Source organism: Coregonus lavaretus, assembly GCF_964263955.1.
Source record: "Coregonus lavaretus genome assembly, chromosome: 22".
NCBI classification, from domain to species: Eukaryota; Metazoa; Chordata; class Actinopteri; order Salmoniformes; family Salmonidae; genus Coregonus; species Coregonus lavaretus.
The window spans coordinates 4,332,275-4,357,169 of record NC_140009.1 but is presented as its reverse complement, the minus strand read 5'-3'; the positions used below and the strand labels follow the sequence as shown (position 1 = coordinate 4,357,169).

Below are 24,895 nucleotides of genomic sequence, written 5' to 3'. Positions count from 1 at the left end.
AGAACACAAATCTCCTGCAGATGGAAGCAGGCAGCATTCTAAAAGGCCTTATAGTACCAAGCTCATGTTGTCTCTATCATGTTCTGAGAGCTTTGAGCTAGTCTCGTGTAGCTAGCACTCTGGACAAAAATCTCAGTATTTTATATTTTAGTATATCATTGCAAAAACAATAGTTCACTGGCTTCTATATATTTTATTTGGTGTGAAGTATCCTTTTTTTGTGAAATAAATGTTACGTTCTGTTTTTTTCATCATTAGAAATTAAGGGACGCAGCATAAATTAGTCAAAAAACCAACCGTCATATCCTGAAGCGAATGCCATGATGACATTTATGTCTGGTAAAAGAACAAGATCAGTCTAGGATATCGTTGCATGGCTTCAGAGAAACTTTAGTTGACAGACAAGCAGGTTGGTGGAGCTATTTAAACTGTCTGTCAATCTGTCTGTTTGACACTAATTCACCGCATGAGTCCCCTCACAACCACAGGAATGAACAGAGACACACTCCTCCTTCATCTAGCCATGCTTCACTGCATGAAATGTTTCCCTACGACAGAGGGCGAGCACTACCTCCTTCCTCTGTTTATGTTGGACTCTGATATGATGCTGATGGAATCCATTTACTACACAAGCGAGGCAGTGTGGCGAGGCAGTAGCGAGGTTTTTATTACAATCTCATTTCCTTGCGGCTCTAAAACGTTTTAGTTATTATCGTAAAAAGTGATCAACAGCCAAACCCTTTTGGAACATTTCCTCTGTCTTCCACTCATCTGTTCATCCTGTTTGTTCCTTTTTCACAACTTCCTCAACTTAGTTTTTTTTTTTTTCATTTATTCCTGGATAATATGATGGTGTGGGACGTACTGTAAGTGATTTAGGGCCACAGCAACCTTTATCTGTGTGTTGGGTTGTAGTGGAGGCCGTGGGTTGGGTTGTCAAGCTGCCGGGGTGGGGGGGGGGGGGGGTGTAGAGGGCTGCTGCTGAGAACAGTCATTAATCACAGAGCAGACAACACATACAGCACACCGCCTGCTCTAGGACCTGCCGCTTGACACGTCTGATCTACACAGTTCAATTAGATTTCACATCAGGAAGTCTCTCCTGCATGCTTACCCCTCAGCCAGACACTGTTCCCTACCCTGCCCTCACCAGCCGGCCTGGGTAGAGAGATGGAGGCAGACACTGTTAGTTTGCTGAAAAAGGCTTCTACGGTAATTTATGTCAAGTAGCACCACCAATGGACAGGAGCAAATCAATCAATAGGCATTAACACTGTGGAGTGCTGATCAGACCCTTTTTTAGATGGAAAACAGATCTCCTCTGGGGTTGTGAAGATTACAGGGGAATAATACGTCTTGTAAAAAGGTCTCTAACCGAAATGGCAAAACAATAAAAATATAATATTGTGTGTGGTAGTTATCTTTTTTTTTACGATGGAGATAACCGCTCTAATCACCATCCTGTCAGTTTCATTACTTACATTTAATGCAGTAGTGGTGAACTACTAACAAGAGAGTGTTGGGAAGAGATTTTTGACGTACCGATTCCATGGCATAGTGTTTATGAACTGATACGTAAAAACGACGCCAGATTCAAAACTTAGAATGTTTCTATTTAAATTTGTATACAAAATTCTTGCTACCAATAGAATGTTATTTATATGGGGGATACAATCTTCCCAGCTCTGCAGATTTTGCTGCGAAGAGACAGAATCATTAGGTCATTTATTTTGGTACTGTCCATTTGTAGCTTGTTTTTGGTCACAGGTCCAGGAATGGCTAAAGGATTGCAATATTTACCCGGAGCTAACCTTGTAGATAGCACTACTGGGTGATCTGAAAAGTCATAGTCAATCGATCAATAATATAATAATACTTTTAGCAAAAATGTTTATTTTCAATGTACAATCTGTAGAAACAATGAGAATAGAAAGGTTCAGAACTTTTGTGAAACATCACAGTACAGTTTAATAGTATATGGCAAATAGAAATCCAATATGGATGGTGTTAAGAGATAGATGGGAGGTGTTGAATGGAGCTGAAGGATGGGACTAATAACTAACAACAACTAATAACAACATGATAACTAATGTAAAGCATACTGTGTCCATAATAAGTATATAGGTTATAGGTTGAGAGCTTTTGTGAAAGAGCACAGTTAGAAAGATATGGCATATAGAAGCAAACCGGATGGATATCATGAAAATGATCGGAGAGGTTGAGAGTAGAAGAAGTTCAGGAGTAAAAACAAACAAAATATAATTATTGTAAAATTGCCTGTGTCCATAAAATGTATATAGTATGTATAAGCTGGAAGTAGAGGCCTAAGCATTGTTGTTCACTAGTGTACTCCAATTAGGGAAAGGGTGGTGGGGTTGGAAAGTAATAAAGGGAAATATATGTTTTAAAAGGATATGTGTATATATGTACACTACCGGTCAAATGTTTTAGAACACCTACTCATTTGAGGGTTTTTCTTTATTTTTACAATTTTCTACATTGTGGAATAATAGTGAAGCCATCAAAACTATGAAAAAACATATATGGAATCATGTAGTAACCAAAAAAGTGTTCAACAAATCAAAATATATTTTATATTTGAGATTCTTCAAATAGCCACTCTTTGCCTTGATGACAACTTTGCACACTCCTGGCATTATCTCAACCAGCTTCACTGGAATGCTTTTCCAAAACTCTGCGTTTCCACATATGCTGAGCACTTGTTGGCTGCTTTTCCTTCTCCTTTTCCTACTCTGCGTTCCGACTCATCCCAAACCATCTCAATTTGGTTGATGTCGGGGGATTGTGGAGGCCAGGTCATCTGATGCAGCACTCCATCACTCTCCTTCTTGGTAAAATAGCCCATACACAGCCTGGAGGTGTGGCGCCGGAGAAGATGGCTGCCGTTTTACAGCCCTCTAACCAATTGCACTATTATGTGTGCTTTTTCGCGTTATTTGTAATTTATTCTGTACATAATGTTTCTGCTATCGTCTCTTATAACCAAATAGAGCTTCTGGATATCAGGACAGCGATTACTCACCTCGTATTGGACACATTTTTTTTTTTCAACGAGTTGGACGTGAAGGATATCCTACAGACACCCGACAAGGCCCAAGTCCCCGTCATTCGCAGGAGAAAGAGACGGAGATATCGTGGACGTAGGTCGGGGTGCCTTGTAAGGATCCGATGGCGAGCGAGTAAACTGCCTCTTCCATCAATCCTATTAGCCAATGTTCAATCATTTGAAAATAAATTAGATGACCTAATATTACGGTTATCCTACCAACGGGACATTAAAAACTGTAATATGTTATGTTTCTGAACGACGACATGGACAACATACAGCTGACGGGATATACGCTACATCGGCAGGATAGAACGGCTGACTCCGGTAAGACAAGGGGTGGCGGTCTATGTATATTTGTAAACAACAGCTGGTGCACAAAATCAAATACTAAGGATGTCTCGGTTTTGCTCGCCTGAGGTAGAGTATCTTATGATAAGATGTTGACCACACTATTTACCAAGAGAGTTTTCATCTATATTTTTCATAGCTGTCTATTTACCACCACAAACCAATACTGGCATTAAGATTGCACTCAATGAGCTGCATAAGGCCATAAGTGAACAGGAAAACGCTCATCCAGAGGCAGCACTCCTAGTGGCCGGGGACTTTAATGAAGGGAAACTTAAATCCGTTCTACCTCATTTCTACCAGCATGTTAAATGTGCAACCAAAAACTCTAGACCACCTTTACTCCACACACAGAGACGCATACAAAGCTCTCCCTCGCCCTCCATTTGGCAAATCTGACCATAACTCTATCCTCCTGATTCCTGCTTATAAGCAAAAACTAAAGCAGGAAGCACCAGTGACTCGGTTAATAAAAAAGTGGTCAGATGACGCAGATGCTAAGCTACAGGACTGTTTTGCTAGCACAGACTGGAACATGTTCCGGGATTCTTCAGATAGCATTGAGGAGTACACCACATCAGTCACTGGCTTCATCAATAAGTGCATCGATGACGTCGTCCCCACAGTGACCATACTTACATACCCCAACCAGAAGCCATGGATTACAGGCAACATCCGCACTGAGCTAAAGGGTAGAGCTGCCGCTTTCAAGGAGCGGGACTCTAACCCGTACGCTTATAAAAAATCCCGCTATGCCCTCCGACGAACCATCAAACAGGCAAAGAGTCAATACAGGACTAAGATTGAATTGTACTACACCAGCTCTGACGCTCGGATGTGGCAGGGCTTGAAAACTATTATAGACTACAAAGGGAAGCACAGCCGCGAGCTGCCCAGTGACACAAGCCTAACAGACGAGCTAAACCATTTCTATGCTTGCTTCGAGGCAAGCAACACTGAAGCATGCATGAGAGCACCAGCTGTTCCGGGTGACTATGTGATCACGCTCTCCGTAGCCGATGTGAGTAAGACTTTTAAGCAGGTCAACATTCACAAGGCCGCAGGGCCAGACGGATTACCAGGACGTGTACTCCGAGCATGTGCTGACCAACTGGCAAGTGTCTTCACTGACATTTTCAACATATCCCTGACTGAGTCTGTAATACCAACATGTTTCAAGCAGACCACCATAGTCCCCGTGCCCAAGGATACTAAGATAACCTGCCTAAATGACTACCGACCCGTAGCACTGACGTCTGTAGCCATGAAGTGCTTTGAAAGGCTGGTCATGGCTCATATCAACACCATTATCCCAGAAATCCTAGACCCACTCCAATTTGCATACCGCCCCAACAGATCCACAGATGATGCAATCTCTATTGCACTCCACACTGCCCTTTCCCAACTGGACAAGAGGAACACCTACGTGAGAATGCTATTCATTGACTACAGCTCAGCGTTCAACACCATAGTGCCCTCAAAGCTCATCACAAAGCGATCACTAAGCTAAGGATCCTGGGACTAAACACCTCCCTCTGCAACTAGATCCTGGACTTCCTGACGGGCCACCCCCAGGTGGTAAGGGTAGGTAACAACACATCTGCCACACTGATCCTCAACATGGGTGCCCCTCAGGGGTGCGTGCTCAGTCCCCTCCTGTACTCCCTGTTCACCCATGACTGCATGTCCAGGCACGACTCCAACACCATCATTAAGTTTGCAGACGACACAACAGTGGTAGGCCTGATCACCGACAACGATGAGACAGCCTATAGGGAGGAGGTCAGAGACCTGGCCGTGTGGTGCCAGGATAACAACCTCTCCCTCAACGTGACCAAGACAAAGGAGATGATTGTGGACTACAGGGGAAAAAAAGAGGACTGAGCACGTCCCCTTTCTCATCGACGATGCTGTAGTGGAACAGGTTGAGAGCTTCAAGTTCCTTGGTGTCCACATCACCAACGAACTATCATGGTCCAAACACACCAAGACAGTCATGAAGAGGGCACGACAAAGCCTATTCCCCCTCAGGAGACTGAAAAGATTTGGCATGGGTCCTCAGATCCTCAAAAGGTTCTACAGCTGCACCATCGAGAGGTATCCTGACTGGTTGCATCACCGCCTGGTATGGCAACTGCTCGGCCTCCGACCGCAAGGCACTACAGAGGGTAGTGCGTACGGCCCAGTACATCACTGGGGCCAAGCTCCCTGCCATCCAGGACCTCTATAACAGGCGGTGTCAGAGGAAGGCCCTCAAAATTGTCAAAGACTCCAGCCACCCTAGTCATAGACTGTTACCGCACGGCAAGCGGTACCTGGAGCGCCAGGTCTAGGTCCAAAAGGCTTCTCAACAGCTTCTACCCCCAAGCCATAAGACTCCTGAACAGCTAATCATGGCTACCCGGACTATTTGCACTGCCCTCCCACCCCAACCCCATCTTTTTACACTGCTGCTACTCTGTTAATTATTTATGCATAGTCACTTTAACTCTACCCACATGTACATACAGTGAGGGGAAAATGTATTTGATCCCCTGCTGATTTTGTACATTTGCCCACTGACAAAGAAATGATCAGTCTATAATTTTAATGGTAGGTTTATTTGAACAGTGAGAGACAGAATAACAACAAATAAATCCAGAAAAACGCATGTAAAAAATGTTATAAATTGATTTGCATTTTAATGAGGGAAATAAGTATTTGACCCCCTCTCAATCAGAAAGAAAGATTTCTGGCTCCCAGGTGTCTTTTATACAGGTAACGAGCTGAGATTAGGAGCACACTCTTAAAGGGAGTGCTCCTAATCTCAGCTTGTTACCTGTATAAAAGACACCTGTCCACAGAGGCAATCAATCAATCAGATTCCAAACTCTCCACCATGGCCAAGACCAAAGAGCTCTCCAAGGATGTCAGGGACAAGATTGTAGACCTACACAAGGCTGGAATGGTCTACAAGACCATCGCTCAGCAGCTTGGTGAGGAGGTGACAACAGTTGGTGCGATTATTCGCAAATGGAAGAAACACAAAATAACTGTCAATCTCCCTCGGCCTGTGGCTCCATGCAAGATCTCACCTCGTGGAATTGCAATGATCATGAGAACGGTGAGGAATCAGCCCAGAACTACACGGGAGGATCTTGTCAATGATCTCAAGGCAGCTGGGACCATAGTCACCAAGAAAACTATTGGTAACACACTACGCCGTGTCCAAGCAGCCTCCATCAGCCTTAGCGCTAGTTAATGTGACCAAGCAGCCTCCATCAGCCGGAGCGCTAGTTAATGTGACCAAGCAGCCTCCATCAGCCGGAGCGCTAGTTAATGTGTGTCCAAGCAGCCTCCATCAGCCTTAGCGCTAGTTAATGTGTGTCCAAGCAGCCTCCATCAGCCTTAGCGCTAGTTAATGTGTGTCCAAGCAGCCTCCATCAGCCTTAGCGCTAGTTAATGTGTGTCCAAGCAGCCTCCATCAGCCGGAGCGCTAGTTAATGTGTGTCCAAGCAGCCTCCATCAGCCTTAGCGCTAGTTAATGTGTGTCCAAGCAGCCTCCATCAGCCGGAGCGCTAGTTAATGTGTCCAAGCAGCCTCCATCAGCCGGAGCGCTAGTTAATGTGTCCAAGCAGCCTCCATCAGCAAAGAGCATGTGTTAATGTTTTGATTGACGTCCGGCCCTTTTGTGCAACGGGTTTATCCCTCTTTCACTCGCTCTCCGGCAGCGCTAACACCAACACACGCGTTCCACAGACACACACACACACACACTGAGAATAATACACACACAAACACAGCCCGGGCGCTGAATGTTTGATTAGAGTTCAATTGACTCCTCCAGCGGCAGGGCGAGGAACCATTTCACTCCCTATTTGTAGCAGCAAAGCTCTCCCTGACATGTTTCTTTTGTTCCCATTGAGCCGCCTGCCACCCAGGCAGCCTCGGCAGCACTGCTCCTAATAGCCCAGCATTCAGCCAGCCAGCCAGCCTTGCCTCGCGCCCTCCCAGCCTCCCTGCTTAATCCTGGGTTGGACAGACAGACAGACGTTACCACAGCAGCAGCACAAACACATCTGGCTGCTAGCTAAACCTGGCATGGAGTCATGGTCTCAGTGACCTGGAGTCATGGTCTCAGTGACCTGGAGTCATGGTCTCAGTGACCTGGAGTCATGGTCTCAGTCCACTCCATGGCCTCTCCTCTAGTATGTGAAGCGCTGGCTGTTGTAGTTTATGATAATATTGAATTATTTACATGGTTTGAAATCAAAAAGTTTCCCTTGCAATGGTTAACAACTTGGTGAAAAATATATATTTTACCAAGGATATTCTGGTGAATAAAATGTTTGTTCGGTTAACTGATTCATTTATGAAACTGATCTATCCCCTCTTTACTTGCTTAGTAATTAGTCTTCATTTAACAACACAGGGAATTGGAGACTCCTTGTGAATGTTGGTCTGTGTTTTTTTCTTTCTACTGGTACCTACAGGTGAACATATCAGGTGGTCTCATTCTCCCATGTCTGCCTTGCAGGGTGAGTTGATAACATTCTACTACTACTGGAAGAAGACTCCTGAGGCAGCGTCGTCCCGAGCCCACCGTAGACACCGGCGCCAGCCTGTGTTCCGACGCATCAAGACGCGTACCGCCTCCACCCCCGTCAACATCCCATCTAGACCACCCTCCTCAGAGTTCTGTAAGTAGTGTCCTAACCCTAACCCGTACCGCCTCCACCCCCGTCAACATCCCATCTAGACCACCCTCCTCAGAGTTCTGTAAGTAGTATCCTAACCCTAACCCGTACCGCCTCCACCTCCGTCAACATCCCATCTAGACCACCCTCCTCAGAGTTCTGTAAGTAGTATCCTAACCCTAACCCGTACCGCCTCCACCCCCGTCAACATCCCATCTAGACCACCCTTCTCAGAGTTCTGTAAGTAGTATCCTAACCCTAACCCGTACCGCCTCCACCCCCGTCAACATCCCATCTAGACCACCCTCCTCAGAGTTCTGTAAGCGGAAGAAGAAAAATACATTTGTTGTGGGATGGATCTGAATGAGTATTTTTGCTTACAACACAATTGATACAGTTTTGTATCACTGTGCTGGAGTGATCAACCTTTTGTAATAATAAACTGACTTGGAACAAATCGTTACTTACCACTGGTATTGTGACAGCGTTGTATTATTAAAGCTAGTTGGAGTTAGTTTTTTCCTAACAGTGCTTTTCGCAGGTAACTCGTTTTTTTTATTTATTGAGAATGTGTGTTCTGCTCTCCTCCAGTGGACCTAAGCTCAGCCAGTGAAGATGACTTCGACAGCGAAGACAGTGAGCAGGAACTGAAGGGTTACGCCTGCCGACACTGTTTCACCACCAGTAAGTACCATTCTCTCTGTTATATACACACACAATACACACACACACACACACACACCATCACAGCGACCTGGCGTGACAGTCCTCATGGAATGTGATCAGTTTAAGTCCCACCTGTCTGGTTACATCAACTTAGAGCTGGCATCCTCTCTGCCCAGCTGTCAATCTCTCCACCTTTGTTATAGCCCGCAGCTCGTTATCGCTGGCCTCCCCTAGCACAGCTGCGTCTCCCTTCCCTGCCAACCTCTGTAGCTCAGCTGGTAGAGCACGGCGCTTGTAACGCCAAGGTAGTGGGTTCGATCCCCGGGACCACCCATACACAAAAATGTATGCACGCATGACTGTAAGTCGCTTTGGATAAAAGCGTCTGCTAAATGGCATATTATATTATTATTATAACCTCTGTCTGATGCTTAACGTCACCTGCCACTACCTCTGGTCTGTCTGTCTATGACAGTGGAACTGGTTTTGTTCTGCCCAGCCACTGTCAGTATATCGGTTCGTCTTATGTCACTAGTAGTTGGCCTCTCGTGATTCAATAGGATTTAATGAGAACATGTCTTCTCTCATTGTTGCTCGTCTGTACATCAATAGAGTTATGACTGCGTGTCACTTTGTATAAAAGCATCTGCTAAATGGCATATATATTATTAATATTATATATTAGTTATATTAGACACAAATCAGAATTAAGGATTGTTTGCTGATAGACTGAGCATCTACAGGCTTTCTGTAGGGGACTATCCATATTAAAGCAAGATCCTGTCTGTGACTGAGAGCTGTGTCTCACCACTAAATGACTTGTCTCTCTCATTAGACTAAATGTCTACTGAGAAAATCTGTAGGAGACTACATCCTGTCTAGTGATGTGTATGAGTCCTCTATCTCCCTGTCTAGTGATGTGAATGAGTCCTCTATCTCCCTGTCTAGTGATGTGAATGAGTCCTATATCTCCCTGTCTAGTGATGTGAATGAGTCCTCTATCTCCCTGTCTAGTGATGTGTATGAGTCCTCTATCTCCCTGTCTAGTGATGTGTATGAGTCCTCTATCTCCCTGTCTAGCGATGTGTATGAGTCCTCTATCTCCCTGTCTAGTGATGTGTATGAGTCCCCTATCTCCCTGTCTAGCGATGTGTATGAGTCCTCTATCTCCCTGTCTAGTGATGTGTATGAGTCCTCTATCTCCCTGTCTAGCGATGTGTATGAGTCCTCTATCTCCCTGTCTAGCGATGTGTATGAGTCCTCTATCTCCCTGTCTAGCGATGTGTATGAGTCCTCTATCTCCCTGTCTAGTGATGTGTATGAGTCCTCTATCTCCCTGTCTAGCGATGTGTATGAGTCCTCTATCTCCCTGTCTAGTGATGTGTATGAGTCCTCTATCTCCCTGTCTAGTGATGTGTATGAGTCCTCTATCCCCCTGTCTAGCGATGTGTATGAGTCCTCTATCTCCCTGTCTAGTGATGTGTATGAGTCCTCTATCTCCCTGTCTAGTGATGTGTATGAGTCCTCTATCTCCCTGTCTAGTGATGTGTATGAGTCCTCTATCTCCCTGTCTAGTGATGTGTATGAGTCCTCTATCTCCCTGTCTAGTGATGTGTATGAGTCCTCTATCTCCCTGTCTAGTGATGTGTATGAGTCCTCTATCTCCCTGTCTAGTGATGTGTATGAGTCCTCTATCTCCCTGTCTAGCGATGTGTATGAGTCCTCTATCTCCCTGTCTAGCGATGTGTATGAGTCCTCTATCTCCCTGTCTAGTGATGTGTATGAGTCCTCTATCTCCCTGTCTAGCGATGTGTATGAGTCCTCTATCTCCCTGTCTAGCGATGTGTATGAGTCCTCTATCTCCCTGTCTAGTGATGTGTATGAGTCCTCTATCTCCCTGTCTAGCGATGTGTATGAGTCCTCTATCTCCCTGTCTAGCGATGTGTATGAGTCCTCTATCTCCCTGTCTAGCGATGTGTATGAGTCCGCTATCTCCCTGTCTAGCGATGTGTATGAGTCCTCTATCTCCCTGTCTAGCGATGTGTATAAGTCCTCTATCTCCCTGTCTCTGCCGTCTCTCTCTCAGCCTCTAAGGACTGGCACCACGGTGGCAGAGAGAACATCTTGTTGTGTACAGACTGTCGTATCCACTTTAAGAAGTACGGCGAGCTGCCCCCCATCGAGAAGCCAGTGGACCCGCCCCCGTTTATGTTCAAACCTGTGAAAGAGGATGAGGATGGACTCAGCGGGAAGCATAGCATGAAGACCAGACGCAACAGAGGATCGGTACGACTCTCTCTCTCTCTCTCTCTCTCTCTCTCTCTCTCTCTCTGTCTCTCTCTCTCTCTCTCTTCTCTCTCTCTCTCTCTCTCTCTGTCTGTCTGTCTTCTCTCTCTCTCTCTCTCTCTCTCTCTCTCTTTCTCTTCTCTTCTTTCTTGGTGTCTCTGTCTCCTTCTTTCTCTTTCTCTGTCTTTCTCTGTCTATAACCACGTTTCCATCCAGTTTTTATGGGAGGAAAGTCATACTGTATAAAAAAAATCACAACAGCTGTGATGGAAACAGGAAGTCTCTGTAAAATGTTATAAATGCCGACAGATAATTTGATTGGTCGACATGGTGGGATCTTTTTGTGTCGGTAAAATGTATAATGCGTGAAATGGCGGTGGAAACGCCTTTATGCGCAAATATTGATATAATAACCATCATATCGAAGTAAACTTGGAGTCACGCGATATGTTGTGTGGTCCTCCCACTACGACTCGTCTCGATAGCAAACAGTTTTATTAGGCTACAGATGAAATAACTTATGATAAACTTCACAGGGTGGTGAAAGGGCAGTGATTTTGATGCTCCTTTCTAATAAATATCGACAGTCTTATTCTGGTGACATGATGATCGATGCTTGACTGCCGTTTGACAAAATGCATATATTCTTGCTCTTATCCATAACAATCTCATCATGTAGACTAGCCTGCCCTCACAGCCTGCCCTCACAGCCTGCCCTCACAGCCTGCCCTCACAGCCTGCCCTCACAGCCTACCCTCACAGCCTGCCCTCACAGCCTGCCCTCACAGCCTGCCCTCACAGCCTACCCTCACAGTCTGCCCTCACAGCCTACCCTCACAGCCTACCCTCACAGCCTGCCCTCACAGCCTGCCCTCACAGCCTGCCCTCACAGCCTACCCTCACAGCCTGCCCTCACAGCCTGCCCTCACAGCCTGCCCTCACAGCCTACCCTCACAGCCTGTCCTCACAGCCTACCCTCACAGCCTGCCCTCACAGCCTGCCCTCACAGCCTGCCCTCACAGCCTGCCCTCACAGCCTACCCTCACAGCCTACCCTCACAGCCTACCCTCACAGCCTGCCCTCACAGCCTGCCCTCACAGCCTACCCTCACAGCCTGCCCTCACAGCCTGCCCTCACAGCCTACCCTCACAGCCTGCCCTCACAGCCTGCCCTCACAGCCTACCCTCACAGCCTACCAGCTGTTGTCAGAGCGCACGTGCAGGCACATTTGCTATTTAACGGAACAGTTTTGGTGACAAAACTATCGGTAAAGTTGAAAATGCGATGGAAACTTTTGATTTTTATTCGGTACATGAAAACTGAAGAGATTAAAGCATGAGAAGAAAAAAAAGTTACATTGTGTGCACTATGTCATCACTGATTTGTATCTGCAAAAAGTCAATTTGGTGGAAACACCACTGGTGGGAATATTTGCATATTTTCTTTATGCGGGTTTTAAAATATGTCGCCAGTTGGATGCAAACCTAGCTTATCTCTATCTCCGTCTCCGTCTCCGTCTCCGTCTCCGTCTCCGTCTCCGTCTGTGTAGATGTCGACGCTCCGTAGCGGCCGTAAGAAGCAGACAGCCAGCCCTGATGGACGAGCGTCTCCAACCAATGAGGACCTCCGGTCTAGTGGCCGTACCTCCCCCTCCACAGACAGCACTGACAGCAAGACAGACCCCATGAAGAAACCCAGCAAGGTAGAGTACACACACACAGACACACACAGAGACACACACACAGACACACACAGAGACACACACACACACAGACACAGACACACACACACACACACACACACAGACACACACAGACACACACACAGACACACACAGAGACACACACACAGACACACACAGACACACACACTCACACAGACACAGACACACACACACACACACACACACACACAGACACACACAGACACACAGACACACACACACACACACACACACAGACACACACACACACACACAGACACACACACACACACACACACACACACACACACACACACACACAGACACACACACACACACACACACACACACAGACACACACACAGACACACACACAGACACACACACACACACACACACACACACACACACAGACACACACACACAGACACACACACACAGACACACACACACACAGACACACACACACACAGACACACACACACACACACAGACACACACACACACACACACACAGACACACACACACACACACACACAGACACACACACACACACACAGACACACACACACACACACACACACAGACACACACACACACACAGACACACACACAGACACACACACACAGACACACACACACACACAGACACACACACACACACACAGACACACACACACACACACAGACACACACACACACACACACACACACACACACACACAGAGACACACACACACACACATAGACACACACACACACACACACACACACAGAGGCTGCGTTTACACATAAATAACAATTTGGTTATTTTTTCCACTGATTGATCTTTTGACCGATCACATCAGATCTTTTTCAGAGCTTATTTGATTGATCACACACAGGATCACACAAAGGATCACTCACAGGCTTGCTCATGAGTGTTTAAGTCTTTAAGTCCTAAGCCACTCCCTCTCATTAGACTCTCTACCAGGTGAATATGTACGAAAGCCTGATTGGAAATGACAGTAATAGTTTGATATGATTGATGGATGTATTGATTGATTGATTTTCATCAGAAGATCAAGGAGGAGTCTCCAATGAAGTGTGCCAAACGCCAGAGAGAGAAGGGCGGAGCCTCAGACAACGAGGACACAGACAACAGGACAATCGCCAAAAAGTCCAAGACCCAGGTGACTTAGGCGACCACGGCTCATACCAGAGTTTCTGTTGGGTAGCTAGTGTTGTGGGTTGAGGAATAGTATCTGTATGGAAATGACAAAGCCTCAGAGTAGGAGTACTGATCCAGGATCAGTTTAGCCATTTAGATCATCATGAATAAGACCGGTCCTAGATCTGTTATTATAGTGGTAATACCAAGCCTTTTGTGTAATAATTAGCCCCCAAGTGTAATGAGATTTGTATACCACAACCGTTGCGGTATGGAATTCACGGCTCTCTTCTCTCTTCCATTCTCTGTTCCACAGGAGCTGGGTCGGTCCGACTCGCCGTCGGAGGGCGAGGGCGAGAGCTCCGACGGGCGTAGCGTCAACGAGGAGTGTAGCAGTGACGCTAAAGACATTGACCAGGACAACCGCAGCTCCTCGCCGTCCATCCCCAGCCCCCGAGACGGGGAGAGCGACTCGGACTCCTCCGCCCAGCAACAGCTGCTCCTACTGCAGAGACGGGAGAGGGAGAGGGAGGGACAGGGACACCACCCTCCGGTTATCCAGCCCTGTCAGCCAGGGACCTCCAGTGTTCGCTCCACCACCCCTCCTTTACCTCCGACATCCTCCTCAGCCCCCTCACTGGTCCCCCAGGTCTCCTCTCCCTCCTCAGCCTCCTCACTGGTCCCCCAGGTCTCCTCTCCCTCCTCAGCCTCCTCACTGGTCCCCCAGGTCTCCTCTCCCTCCGCAGCCCCCACTTCTCTTCCACTGCCTCTACCGCCTCCCATGCCCCAACAGGCCGGCCCCCTCTCTCTCATCCAATCAGGGGTGTCCCTCCACCCCCAGAGGCGGCCCTCCCCCTCGCCTCATTCGCCGCTGCAGGGGATTTCTCAGGCTCCACCCCCAGGACTGCCAGGCTCCACCCAGTCGCTACCGAACGCACTCCACGGCCCTCTCCCCCACCCATCATCCATGCCCCACCCACTTCAGGCTGGCCCCTCCCACCTGCCCCACCCCCACTCCTTGCCCCCTCAAGGCTTCCCATTGGGCCCCCAGTCTCAGGTCCCGCCCTCCCCACAGCCTCTCGGCCAATTGCAGCAGCCGCCCCACAGGGCCCACACGCCCCCCAGCCAATCGTCAACCCAGGGTGTATCGTCCAATCAGCCGCCCCGCGAGCAGCTCCTACCCCTCGCCCCCTCCATGTCGATGTCTCACATCAAGCCCCCTCCCACCACCCCCATCCCCCACATGCCCAACCGTGACCCCCAGTCCCACAAACACCTCTCGGCACCCCCCTTCCCCCAGATGCCCTCCAACCTGCCCCCTCCGCCCGCCCTCAAGCCCCTCTCCTCCCTGTCCACCCACCACCCTCCCCCTGCCCACCCTCCTCCCCTCCAGCTCATGCCCCAGGGCCCAGGCCAGCAGCTCCAGCCTCCATCGGCCCAGCCCCCTGTCCTCACCCAGTCCCAGAACCTCCCCCCTTCAGAGAGAGAGAGAGGCACCCAGCACCACCCTCCTCCCCCTCCTCCTCCGCTACCCATCTCCGGACCATCACCATCTTCCCACTCCAACACACCCCAACAGCCCCCGTTCCCTCCTCACCCCTTCGCTCCCATCCTGCCCCTCTCCTCCGCTGGCTGCCCTCCCCCCTCCTCCTCTCTACCTCCAGGCCTCCAGCCTCCTTCCTCTTCCTCCTCCTCCTTCTCCATGCCCCTCACAGCCTCCGTTGGCTCCGCCTGCCCAGGTCCCGCCCTCCCGCCAGTACACATCAAGGAGGAACCTCTCGACGAATCAGAGGAGCCCGAGAGCCCTCCACCCCCTCCGCGGAGCCCCTCCCCCGAGCCTACCATTGTCAACACACCCAGCCATGCCAGCCAATCAGCACGGTATGACCTGACACACACACACACACACAGTCAGAACACACACACACAATTGGCTATTTTAATGTGAGTACCTGTTGTGCTTCAGTGGCTCTCAAACCACCAATGAATAGTAATAAGTCTGTTAATACAGGTAGAGAGAAGCTGTTATACAGGTAAAGGGGAATACAGGTAGAGAGAAGCTGTTAAACAGGTAGAGAAGCTGTTAATACAGGTAGAGAGAGTTTGTTAATACAGGTAGATTGAAGCTGTTGATACAGGTAGAGGGGAATACAGGTAGAGAGAAGCTGTTAATACAGGTAGAGAGAAGCTGTTAATACTGGTAGAGAGAAGCTGTTAATACTGGTAGAGAGGGATACAGGTTGAGAGAAGCTGTTGATACAAGTAGAGAGAAGCTGTTAATACAGGTAGAGAGAAGCTGTTAATACAGGTAGAGATAGTTTGTTAATACAGGTAGAGTGAAGCTGTTAATACAGGTAGAGAGAAGCTGTTAATACAGGTAGAGAGAAGCTGTTAGGGGTAGAGAGAAGCTGTTAGGGGTAGAGAGAAGCTGTTAATACAGGTAGAGAGAAGCTGTTAATACAGGTAGAGAAGCTGTTAATACAGGTAGAGAGAAGCTGTTAATACAGGTAGAGAGAAGCTGTTAATACAGGTAGAGAGAAGCTGTTAGGGGTAGAGAGAAGCTGTTAGGGGTAGAGAGAAGCTGTTAATACAGGTAGAGAGAAGCTGTTAATACAGGTAGAGAGAAGCTGTTAATACAGATAGAGAGGAATACAGTTAGAGAAGCTGTTAATACAGGTAGAGAGAATCTGTAAATACAGGTAGAGAAGCTGTTAATACAGGTAGAGAGAATCTGTTAATACAGGTAGAGAGAAGCTGTTAATACAGGTAGATAGAATCTGTAAATACAGGTAGAGTGGAATACAGGTAGAGAAGCTCTTAATACAGGTAGAGCGAATATGTTAATACCGGTAGAGAAGCTGTTAATACAGGTAGAGAAGCTGTTAATACAGCTAGAGAGAAGCTGTTAATACAGGTAGAGAGAAGCTGTTAATACAGGTAGAGTGAAGCTGTTAATACAGGTAGAGAGAAGCTGTTAATACAGGTAGAGGGGTATACAAATAGAGAAGCTGTTAATACAGGTAGGTAGGAACATGGGTGGAGAGAAGCTGTTAATAGAGGTAGAGAGAAGCTGTTAATAGAGGTAGAGAGAAGCTGTTAATACAGGTAGAGGGGTATACAGGTAGAGAGAAGCTGTTAATACAGGTAGAGTGAAGCTGTTAATACAGGTAGAGAGAAGCTGTTAATACAGGTAGAGGGGTATACAGATAGAGAGAAGCTGTTAATACAGGTAGGTAGGAACATGGGTAGAGAGAAGCTGTTAATAGAGGTAGAGAGAAGCTGTTAATAGAGGTAGAGAGAAGCTGTTAATACAGGTAGAGGGGTATACAGGTAGAGAGAAGCTGTTAATACAGATAGAGAGAAGCTGTTAATACAGGTAGAGAGAAGCTGTTAATACAGGTAGAGGAATACAGGTAGAGGAATACAGGTAGAGAGGAATACAGGTAGAGAGAAGCTGTTAATAGAGGTAGAGAGAAGCTGTTAATAGAGGTAGAGAGAAGCTGGTAATAGAGGTAGAGAGAAGCTGTTAATACAGGTAGAGAGAAGCTGTTAATACAGGTAGAGAGGAATACAGGTAGAGAGAAGCTGGTAATAGAGGTAGAGAGAAGTTGTTAATACAGGTAGAGAGAAGCTGTTAATACAGGTAGAGAGAAGCTGTTAATACAGGTAGAGAGACGCTGTTAGGGGTAGAGAGAAGCTGTTAGGGGTAGAGAGAAGCTGTTAGGGGTAGAGAGAAGCTGTTAGGGGTAGATAGAAGCTGTTAATACAGGTAGAGAGAAGCTGTTAATACAGATAGAGAGGAATACAGTTAGAGAAGCTGTTAATACAGGTAGAGAATCTGTAAATACAGGTAGAGAAGCTGTTAATACAGGTAGATAGAAGCTGTTAATACAGGTAGAGAGAAGCTGTTAATACAGGTAGAGAGAAGCTGTTAATACAGGTAGAGAGAAGCTGTTAATACAGGTGGAGAGAAGCTGTTAATACAGGTAGAGGAATACAGGTAGAGAGAATCTGTTAATACAGGTAGAGAGAATCTGTTAATACAGGTAGAGAGAATCTGTTAATACAGGTAGAGAGAATCTGTTAATACAGGTAGAGAGAATCTGTTAATACAGGTAGACAGAATCTCCTCAGAACAGTGATGAGTGGTTAGACTAGATGTTGTTTCCTGTTGAATAATCAGCTAACATGTCAAAGGCTATTTGTTTCTCATCAGATACATCACTATACTGAACAAAAACAAATGCAACATGCAACAAGTTACAGTTCATAGAAGGAAATCAGTTAATTGAAATGAATTCATTAGGCCCTAATCTGTGGATTTCACATGATTTGGCAGGGGCACAGCCATGAGTGGGCCTGGGAGGGCATAGGCCCACCCACTTGGGCGCCAGGTCCACCCACTGCCGAGCCAGGCCCAGCCAATCAGAATTCGTTTTTTCCTACAAAAGGGCTTTATTACAGACAGAAATACACTACATGACCAAAAGTATGTCGACACCCGCTCGTCGAACATCTCATTCAAAAATCATGGCCATTAATATGGAGTTGGTCCCCCCTTTGCTGCTATAACAGCCTCCACTCTTCTGGGAAGGCTTTCCACTAGATGTTGGAACATTGCTGCGGGGACTTGCTTCCATTCAGCCACGAGCATTAGTGAGGTCGGGCACTGATGTTGGGCGATTAGGCCTGGCTCGCAGTCGGCGTTCCAATTCATCCCAAATGTGTTCGATGGGGTTGATGTCAGGGCTCTGTGCAGGCCAGTCAAGTTCTTCCACACCGATCTCAACAAACAATTTCTGTATGGACCTCTTTGTGCACGGGTACATTGTCTTGCTGAAACAGGAAAGGGCCTTCCCAAAAATCTTGCCGCAAAGTTGGAAGCACAGAATCGTCTAGAATGTAATTGTATGCTGTATCGTTAAGATTTCCCTTCACTGGAACTAAGGGGCCTAGCCTGAACCATGAAAAACAGCCCCTGACCATTATTTGTCCTCCACCAAACTTTACAGTCGGCACTATGCATTTGGGCAGGTAGCCTTCTCCTGGCATTCACCAAACCCAGATTCATCCATTGGATTGCCAGATGGTGAAGTGTGATTCATCACTCCGGAGAATGCGTTTCCACTGCGCCAAAGTCCAATGGCGGCAAGCTTTACACCTCTCCAGCCGACGCTTGGCATTGCACATTGTGAACTTAGGCTTGCGTGCGGCTGCTCGGCCATGCAAATCTATTTCATGAAGCTCCCGACGACCAGCTCTTGCAACCGAGGACAGACGATTTTTACTCGCTTCAACACTTGGCTGTCCCGTTCTGTGAGCTTGTGTGGCCTACCACTTCGCGGCTGAGCCGTTGTTGAGCCTAGACGTTTCCAATTAACAATAACAGCACTTACAGTTGACCGGGGCAGCTCTAGCAGGGCAGAACTTTGACGAATTGACTAGTTGGAAAGGTGGCATCCTATGACGGTTCCATGTTGAAAATCACTGAGCTCTTCAGTAAGGTCGTTCTACTGCCAATGTTTGTCTATGGCGATTGCATGGCTGTGTGCTCGATTTTGTTATACACCTATCAGCAACGGGTGTGGCTGAAATAGCCGAATCCACTAATTCTAAGGGGTGTCCACATACTTTTGTATATATAGAGTGTACTCCTCAGACGATCCCACAGGTGAAGAAGCCAGATGTGCAGGTCCTGAGCTGGCGTGGTTACACGTGGTCTGCGGTTGTGAGACCTGTTGGATGTACTGACAAATTCTCTAAAACGATGTTGGAGGCGGCTTATGGTAGAGAAATTAACGTTCAATTCTCTGGCAACAGCTCTGTTGGATATTCCTGCAGTCAGCATGCCAATTGCACGCTCCCTCAACTTGAGACATCTGTGGCATTGTGTTGTGTGATAAAACTGCACATTTTAGAGTTGCCTTTTATTGTCCCCAGCACAAAGTGCACCTGTGTAATGATTATGCTGTTCTTCTTAATTTGCCACACCTTCCAGGTGGATGGATTATCTTGGCAAAGGAGAAATGCTCACTAACAGAGATGTAAACAAATTTGTGCACGAAATTAGAGAGAAATAAGCTTTTTGTGCATTTGGAAAAATGTGCGTTTATATTTTTGTTCCGTATACATCCAATTTCTGTTGAATGTGGTCTAAAGATGCAGTCTCTTCATGGCTTTCTATTAGATGTATTTATCACATTTTCTATGCTAATGTTGTTTTTTCATTTACCAATTTTAAGAAAAGGAATGTTAATGATTCATGAATACAAGTCGTATGAGTCTTATGTGATGTTAGCAAGCTGTGCATCCTGGAATACTTGGTGGTCAAACTAATTTTGCCACAGGGGCCGCTTTTGGTCTTCAATGTGGTCCGGAGGGCACCCCACGTGCCGGATGTTTGACACCCCTGACTTAGTGTGTATTTCCATGAAGTGTTGTTAGCCAAACTGTACATCCTTACTATATATTAATGTGTATTTCCATGAAGTATTGTTAGTTAAACTGTACATCCTTACTATATATTGTGTATTTCCATGAAGTATTGTTAGCTAAACTGTACATCCTTAAGTATTCAGACCCCTTGACTTTTTCCACATTTTGTTACGTTAAAGCCTTATTCTAAAATTGATTAAATTAATGTTTTTCCTCATCAATCTACACGCAATTCTCCATAATGACAAAGCGAAAACAGGGTTTTTAGGCATTTTTTGAAATGTACACTACCGTTCAAAAGTTTGGTGTCACTTAGAAATGTCCTTGTTTTCCATGAAAATATACATGAAATGAGTTTGAATAGGAAATATAGCCAAATGAATAGGAAATGTAGTCATTAACAAGGTTAGAAATAATGATTTTTAATTGAAATAATTGTGTCCTTCAAACTTTGCTTTCGTCAAATAATCCTCCATTTGCAGCAATTACAGCCTTGCAGACCTTTGGTATTCTAGTTGTCAATTTGTTGAGGTAATCTGAAGAGATTTCACCCCATGCTTCCTGAAGCACCTCCCACAAGTTGGATTGGCTTGATGGGCACTTCTTACGTACCGTACGGTCAAGCTGCTCCCACAACAGCTCAATAGGGTTGAGATCCGATGACTGTGCTGGCCACTCCATTATAGACAGAATTCCAGCTGACTGCTTCTTCCCTAAATAGTTATTGCATAGTTTGGAGCTGTGCTTTGGGTCATTGTCCTGTTGTAGGAGAAAATTGGCTCCAATCAAGCGCCGTCCACAGGGTATGGCATGGCGTTGCAAAATGGAGTAATAGTCTTCCTTCTTCAAGCTCCCTTTTACCCTGTACAAATCTCCCACTTTACCACCACCAAAGCACCCCCAGACCATCACATTGCCTCCACCATGCTTGACAGATGGCATCAAGCACTCCTCCAGCATCTTTTCATTTGGTCTGCGTCTCACAAATGTTCTTCTTTGTGATCCGAACACCTCAAACTTCGATTCGTCTGTCCATAACACTTTTTTCAGATCTTCCTCTGTCCAATGTCTGTTCTTTTGCCCATCTTAATCTTTTCTTTTTATTGTCCAGTCTGAGTTATGGCTTTTTCTTTGCAACTCTGCCTAGAAGGTCAGCATCCTGGAGTCGCCTCTTCACTGTTGACATTGAGACTGGTGTTTTGCGGGTACTATTTAATGAAGCTGCCAGTTGAGGACCTGTGAGGCGTCTCTCATGTATTTGTCCTCTTGCACTGTTGTGCACCGGGGCCTCCCACTCCTCTTTCTGTTCTGGTTAGAGCCAGTTTGCGCTGTTCTGTGAAGGGAGTAGTACACAGCGTTGTACGAGATCTTTAGTTTCTTGGCAATTTCTCGCATAGCCTTCATTTTTCAGAACAAGAATAGACTGACGAGTTTCAGAAGAAAGTTCTTTGTTTCTGGCCATTTTCAGCCTGTAATCGAACCCACAATTGCTGATGCTCCAGATACTCAACTAGTCTCCAGAAGGCCAGTTTTATTGCTTCTTTAATCAGCACAACAGTTTTCAGCTGTGCTAACAACGATCAATTAGCCTTTTAAAATGATAAACTTGGATTAGCAAACACAACGTGCCATTGGAACACAGGACTGATGGTTGCTGATAATGGGCCTCTGTACGCATATGTAGATATTCCATTAAAAAATCCACTGTACATCCTTACTATATATATATTAATATGTATTTCCATGAAGTGTTAGTCAAACTGTACATCCTTACTATATATATTAATGTGTATTTCCGTGAAGTGTTGTTAGTCAAACTGTACATCCTTACTATATATATTAATGTGTATTTCCATGAAGTGTTGTTAGTCAAACTGTACATCCTTACTATATATATTAATGTGTATTTCTGTGAAGTGTTGTTAGTCAAACTGTACATCCTTACTATATATATTAATGTGTATTTCCGTGAAGTGTTGTTAGTCAAACTGTACATCCTCACTGTTTTTTCACTGTGTGTGTCTAGGTTCTACAAGCACCTGGACCGGGGTTACAACACGTGTGCTAGAACAGACTTCTACTTCACGCCTCTCGCTGCTTCTAAACTGGCCAAGAAGAGAGAGGAGGCGCTGGAGCGAGCCAAGAGGGAGGCGGAGCAGAAAGCCCGGGAGGAGAAGGAGAAAGAGAGGGAACGGGAGAAGGAACGAGAGAGGGAACGGGAAAGAGAGAAGGAACAGGAGAGAGCGGCGGTGAGTGTTTGGTCTAGTTTGTGTAACTTAAAGTGACGTTTTCAGATTCATCATCTCCAGCACCACCCCAACATCAACATATGTGAAAATTGAGCTTTTCTATGTTTTGTAGTGAAAAGATAGAGGAAGATAAGTATTTCCAATAACATCAATCAATTAGTAGACAGTTATTAGGCAATGCCTACTCATTGGTTAAGATCACATGATGCACACAGACGATGTCATTGGAAACACTTATCTTTTTTACTACAAAACATATGTTGATGTTGGGGTGGTGCTGGAGATGATGAATTTGAAGTATAACTTTTTTAAATAAATGTTTTTAACTTTACATTGTTGTAAAACAGCCTTTCTCTGTCCCACTAGAGTATTTGTGTCTAAATGCTCACTTAACCTCCTTATAACCTCCTTACAACCTATTATAACCTCCTTATAACCTGTTACAACCACCTTACAACCTATTATAACCTCCTTATAACCTGTTATAACCACCTTACAACCTATTATAACCTGTTATAACCACCTTACAACCTATTATAACCTCCTTATAACCTGTTATAACCACCTTACAACCTATTATAACCTCCTTATAACCTGTTATAACCACCTTACAACCTATTATAACCTGTTATAACCACCTTACAACCTATTATAACCTCCTTATAACCTGTTATAACCACCTTACAACCTAGTATAACCTCCTTATAACCTGTTATAACCACCTTACAACCTATTATAACCTCCTTATAACCTGTTATAACCACCTTACAACCTATTATAACCTTCTTATGTGTTACAACCACCTTACAACCTATACCTTTCTTACAACTTGTTATACCCTCTTTATAATATGTTATAACCTCCCAGTGTGTGCGTAACCTCTGCATGTATCTCTCTCTCTGTTCCAGAAAGCCTCCAGTTCGTGTCATGACGGTCGTATGGGTGACCACCAGATAGGTGGCTCCGCCCACATGCGTCCTCCCTTCGACGGCCCTCCCACTTCCATCGCCGCGGTGCCCCCCTACATCGGTCCCGACACGCCCGCCCTTCGCACCCTCAGCGAGTACGCCCGCCCCCATGTTATGTCCCCGACCAATAGGAACCACCCCTTCTTCGTCTCCCTTAACCCCAACGACCCCCTGATGGCCTATCACATGCCTGGCCTCTACAACGCCGACCCGGGCATGCGGGAGCGCGAGCTGCGGGAGCGGGAGATGAGAGAGAGAGAGATGAGGGAGAGGGAGCTGAGAGAGAGGATGAAGCCTGGGTTCGAACACAAACCCCCAGAGTTAGAAGGCATGCACCCCTCGGCTAACCCCATGGAGCACTTCGCCCGGCATGGGGCCATCTCCTTACCCCCCATGGCGGGACCACACCCCTTCGCCTCCTTCCACCACGGCCTCAACCCCCTGGAGAGGGAGCGTTTGGCGCTGGCTGCGGGACCCCAGCTCAGACCGGACATGAGCTACCCGGAGCGGCTGGCGGCGGAGAGGCTGCATGCTGAGAGGATGGCGGCGGTGGCTAACGACCCTATCGCCAGGCTTCAGATGTTCAACATCACGCCTCATCATCACCAGCACTCCCACATCCACTCACACCTACACCTGCACCAGCAGGACTCCCTGCACCAAGGTGACACGCTGATGTTATTGTTAACTCTGTTCCGATAAAGCAACGCTCTAAGTAACTCTAAATACCGTATGCAAATACTGCAATAGTCTGGAAAAATAACTTCTTAACTTGTAGCTAGTCGATTACCATATTAGCATCCTTGGTGGCACTGACTGTGGTACCAATCTTCTGATCCCAGCAAACGGCTGTAGCATGCAGTGAAGACAAATAATAGTCTGTTCTTAATTGACTTACCTGGAACATGTACTGTACTGTTTATGATGCCATGGATTAGAATAATTGATCATTGTGATGTATGGTGATGAACTGTGTGTGTGTGTGTGTGTGTGTGTGTGAGCGACCTGACCATGTGGAGTTCTGACTGTGTGCAGGTGGTGGCGAATGTCTTGTATGTCCTCCCGGTTCGGGGGGGCACCCCCTCGTAGACCCTCTGGCAGGAGGCCCCCACCTCGCCCGCTTCCCCTACCCGCCTGGCGCGATCCCCAACCCCCTCCTGGGTCAGAACCCACACGAACATGAGATGCTGCGACACCCTGTCTTCGGTAAGAACTACACCTCAACCAACGACACAGATCTCCATCTAGATCATGTAAATATCAGACCTATTTCCACACTACGGAGCCAAACCAAGCTGGACTGAGCTGTCTTGGTCACACAAATCATAGTTGCTGGAACAGGGC

General features: G+C 46.5%; 1 protein-coding gene across 1 annotated transcript in view; it reads left to right on the top strand.

Annotated features, from left to right (window-relative positions):
• Positions 1 to 24,855, top strand: part of LOC311149471 (arginine-glutamic acid dipeptide repeats protein-like) — a gene marked incomplete at its 3' end in the record, with an annotated part of 351,192 nt that extends 326,337 nt beyond the window's left edge. The window contains exons 13-22 of the mRNA XM_084186666.1: positions 7,935 to 8,101; positions 8,236 to 8,255; positions 8,686 to 8,778; positions 10,847 to 11,046; positions 12,596 to 12,748; positions 13,808 to 13,921; positions 14,216 to 15,780; positions 22,361 to 22,583; positions 23,492 to 24,215; positions 24,587 to 24,855. Of these exons, the coding sequence (XP_084042792.1) occupies positions 7,935 to 8,101; positions 8,236 to 8,255; positions 8,686 to 8,778; positions 10,847 to 11,046; positions 12,596 to 12,748; positions 13,808 to 13,921; positions 14,216 to 15,780; positions 22,361 to 22,583; positions 23,492 to 24,215; positions 24,587 to 24,855 (3,528 nt within the window). The remainder of the gene's footprint in view (positions 1 to 7,934; positions 8,102 to 8,235; positions 8,256 to 8,685; positions 8,779 to 10,846; positions 11,047 to 12,595; positions 12,749 to 13,807; positions 13,922 to 14,215; positions 15,781 to 22,360; positions 22,584 to 23,491; positions 24,216 to 24,586) is intronic.
• Positions 24,856 to 24,895: the final 40 nt, after the last annotated feature.